General features: G+C 36.8%; 1 protein-coding gene across 1 annotated transcript; it reads right to left on the bottom strand.

The window, feature by feature from the left end:
* Window positions 1-3,068: 3,068 nt before the first annotated feature.
* On the bottom strand, window positions 3,069-3,707 carry LOC138338843 (uncharacterized). Its single transcript, XM_069289926.1, has 2 exons — window positions 3,495-3,707; window positions 3,069-3,386 (listed from the first exon to the last, which is right to left on the bottom strand). Exons 1-2 carry the CDS (start codon window positions 3,705-3,707, stop codon window positions 3,069-3,071), a joined length of 531 nt encoding a protein of 176 aa, XP_069146027.1.
* Between the last annotated feature and the right edge of the window lie 240 nt (window positions 3,708-3,947).

Below are 3,947 nucleotides of genomic sequence, written 5' to 3'. Positions count from 1 at the left end.
ATTTAGCTTTCACACAATTTTAATTGTTTCCGTTTATCTTTAGTATGCACATAATTATGCCAACAGGGTTATATTTGGGTCACTCATGACCCTAGGTTTCATTTCAACGTCCAAGGGGTAGCCTCGAGGCATGACATTTCCTCTCATTTTAAATGTAATAATATTTAATCTTGGAAATATTTATTTCGCATATATTCATTTTGTAAAATAAAACTCAACTCTCATCCTCATATTCAAGTACTCAAGTCTTAATATAAGTTATAAAAGTTTGCAAAAGACTTCTCAAAATGACTTGAAAGACTTTCTCAAACATGATGCTTAACTCTATCTTGAATTTAAATTATGAATTCAACATTTATGAGGTATGATATGACAGATCTCGTGATGATTAAATGTAGTTTAAATAGTTAATTATAAAGAAAAAAAGCAAAGATATTGACTAGGAAACAAATGTTCGACACAGAGAAGAGTAAAATTATTTGGTCGTGAAATTATTTTTGAAAAAGTGGAGTCCACGTTCACTCCTTGACGTAGAGAGGGAGGAAACTATTTGGGGACTAGTATTCGAAGCATGTACCTGATGCGCACTTGAGAGCTAATTTTTTCCTTGTATTTTCATACTCTATCACACTTGATTTAACTCATACCCACTGAAATTATAAGGTCAAAACTCTCGAATTCTTATAAACCAGAATCATCTCAGCAAAATCCACACAAGAACTAACAATAAACTTAACTCATTCGCAAACCCTCGCCTCAAGAACTGATAACAACATACCATTAATAATTAAATTCAAGAACCCGTATGGAATTTAGCAATTCAACTATAATAATGAATTCATGGGTAAAATATTACGGATTGGTGTAAGGGAGAGGAAACCAATCACTAGGGAATCTTACATACCTTAATTTCGCAAAACAAATCCTCGATTCCCAAGAAATCTATGTGAATTTTTTAATCATCCTTGTTTTCCCCTTTTGATCTCCTCTCAATAACCTAAGCGTGATTTTGTATCATGAAAAGTGATCTAAGTTAGTTTAGACCCGAAAATACTTCCAAAAACGTTTAAATCTAATGGGGTAAGAAAGACAAAAACATCCCTCATTAATTTGGGTAAATTTCCTTATCTGGATTGGCTGAAGTCAAATGGGCATATCTCCCTCATCAGAACTCGGACTTAGCAAACTTGATGAAATTGGGATAATTATTCAAAGATCTCTCATTTGATATTTTATGGGCCACCTAACTAATCTTGTACTGAAAATTTTGGTTGATTGAAGATTACCCAAAACTCACAACATAAGTTGAACTCGGAAAAATATTAAATTTGTTCATTTCAAGTTTGTTCTTTCTAAGTTTAGCTCTTCATAAGACTGATGTATTACAATACTTCACCCATGGGAACATTAATCCTCAAATGAGATCACACTAAGTATACTAAGGGTGGAAACATCTAATACCCAGGTCATTTATCGAATATGCAATTTAACACACCATAGTTTATAAATTTGTCAGGCCCCCAGCTACTCCCGGGATGAGTACACGAAACCTAGGACAACAGTGATCTCAAGCTAACCCTGCTGGCATGATCATGAGCATACTAAAGATAATAAACTGTTGCGGAAGCTCAATCATACTTAAAATGAAAAGAGGGGGAATACCCATTTTCTATAACTGAGACATTTGAAAACAATGAGTTTTATACAAAAGAAATATTAACTCAATACTAAGCTGAATCTAAATATGTCTGAAAATAGCCTCTAAACTAGACTAGAAATACTAGGACAAGCCCTAGCTAAATCTAGAAAAAATTGAAACTAAATGACTAAAGACTAAAATGAAACTCATGACTGTTGTCCTCGGAGACTAAGGACTCACCACTGAATCTACTGAACTGGAGATCGTGAAAGAAATATATGCGTGATCTGTATGCTGAGAACCTGAAACTAAGGACAGAATGGGTGAAAGGAACCCACTAGTGAAATCTCACATACATGGTAATGAAATCCACTGAAAAATACTTAATTTTTCGGTCTGGAACTTCTGGAGCTTGTGGCGTTCTTGAACTAAGGTTCTTGAGTTTTTTTTACTTTCTAGCTTCTAATTTTCTTAGTTTTGATTTATGATTTGATTGGATGTGTTTTAATAATGTTTCTATGCCTAAACTGACTAAAATTTGACGATTTAGGGTCAAAACAACGTAACTTAGGGTTTTAATGGTATGGGAAAGGTAAAAAAACCCTTGGAAGGTTGCTATCGGGACTCACGACGGCCATGACTGACGGTCTATTGTGCGCCCGACGCCCCGTCGTTGGGTTCGTTGTGAGGGCCTGTTCGACAGACCTTTATTAAAATGGGCATAACTTTTTACTCCAAGGTCTGATTTTTGCAAGGTCGGTGGCTATGGAAATATAATTCAATTATGTATTGTGGGTAGGTCATGACAAACCTAATTCATTATGTTTTAAGAGTTATTATCATTTTAAGTTGACCCAACTACATTTCCCCTTAACTGGCACAAAATTTTCCACCTACGCACCGTAGGTCCACCTACAAACCATGCTGGTAATCCATAGCTCTGGTCAGAGAGTGGTTGAAGGTAGTCTTGATTGACAGTCACGGACTTTGGAGCGTCATTTGACTTACGGATCATAATCCCGTTCGTCGTCCAAGACATAACCAATTTTTCTAGGCTGAAATTTTTGGAAGTTTCTTATCCCATCGAAGGTTGTGCAAGTTGGACCGTGGTTCAGGCAACGGCCCATCGATTCCACCGTTGGTAGCACCTGTAGATTTTTTTGAAAAATTAATTTTCGATCTTTTTTGTCGACGGGGTGTTACATTATCTCCCCCTTGGGAACATTCATCCTCCAATGAAGAATAAACTAGCTGAAATAGAGGGAGAGAGATGCAAACCCCACTACTAAACACTGAGAACTGAGTTCTGACTTAATTGAGTTTTGAGTACATGCAATTACACTAAAAATTAAAGTACAAGCTGAGGGAACATGATTCTAAAAATGAATTTACGCATGAATGACTGTAAAACTAAAGAGGAACTATTACCTTAAGCTTGAGTGGAATCAGAAGGAAAAAGGTAAGGATAATTGGCTTTCATGGCAGCTTCTGCTTCCCAAATAACTCTCTCTACGGACTGACTCCCCCACAAAACATTGACTGAAGTGAATTCTTTGTTTCTCAACCTTCTAACTTGACGGTCAAGAATCTTAACTGGTACATCCTCAGTAGAGATACTATTTTTCATCGAAACACTCTCTAATGGTACTATGGAGGCGGGGCCACCCACTTCCTTCTTCAAGAGTGAGGTGTGGAAGATCGGATGCACTGCTTCTAATTTTGTTGGCAACTCTAACTCATATGCAACCTAGACAATCCATTTCAAAATCTTGTAAGGGCCTACATATCTAGGACTGAGCTTCCCTTTATTTCCAAATCTCATCACCCCTTTAATATGTGAGACTTTCAGAAAAACCCAATCATCAACATGGAACTCTAGTTTCCTTCTCCTTACATCTGCATAAGATTTCTGACGACTTTGGGTTTTCATAAGTCTATCTCTAATGAGTAGCACTTTCTCCATAGCATAAAGGACTGAATTTGGACCTATCACAGCTGCTTCACCTACTTCAACCGAACCAACAAGATATCTACATCTACGCCCATATAAAGCCTCATAAGGGGTCATCTAAATGCTGGAATGTTAGCTTTTATTGTAGGCAAACTCAATAAGAGGACGATGATCATCCCAACTACCTTTGAAATCAATCACAAAGGCTCTCAACATATCCTCTAAGGTTTGAATGGTACGCTCTGCCTGCCCATCCACTTGTGGATTAAATGTTGTACTAAGGTTGACTTGAGTTCCAAGACCTTTTTGAAATGACTTCCAGAAATGAGAGGTAAACTGAGGATCTCTATCTGAGAT

Source organism: Solanum lycopersicum, chromosome 10 (genome assembly GCF_036512215.1).
Source record: "Solanum lycopersicum chromosome 10, SLM_r2.1".
In the NCBI taxonomy this organism is placed as follows: Eukaryota; Viridiplantae; Streptophyta; class Magnoliopsida; order Solanales; family Solanaceae; genus Solanum; species Solanum lycopersicum.
The sequence above is the reverse complement of the archived record's forward strand: the minus strand, read 5'-3'. Positions and strand labels throughout refer to the sequence as shown.

Bases quoted from the DNA above. Each gene is read 5' to 3' on its own strand.
- LOC138338843 (XM_069289926.1), bottom strand. From the start codon at position 3,707: ATGACCCCTTATGAGGCTTTATATGGGCGTAGATGTAGATATCTTGTT. The intron at 3,387-3,494 runs GTTTTTCTGAAA...TGGATTGTCTAG, and splicing joins AGTTCCATGTTGATGATTGG to GTTGCATATGAGTTAGAGTT.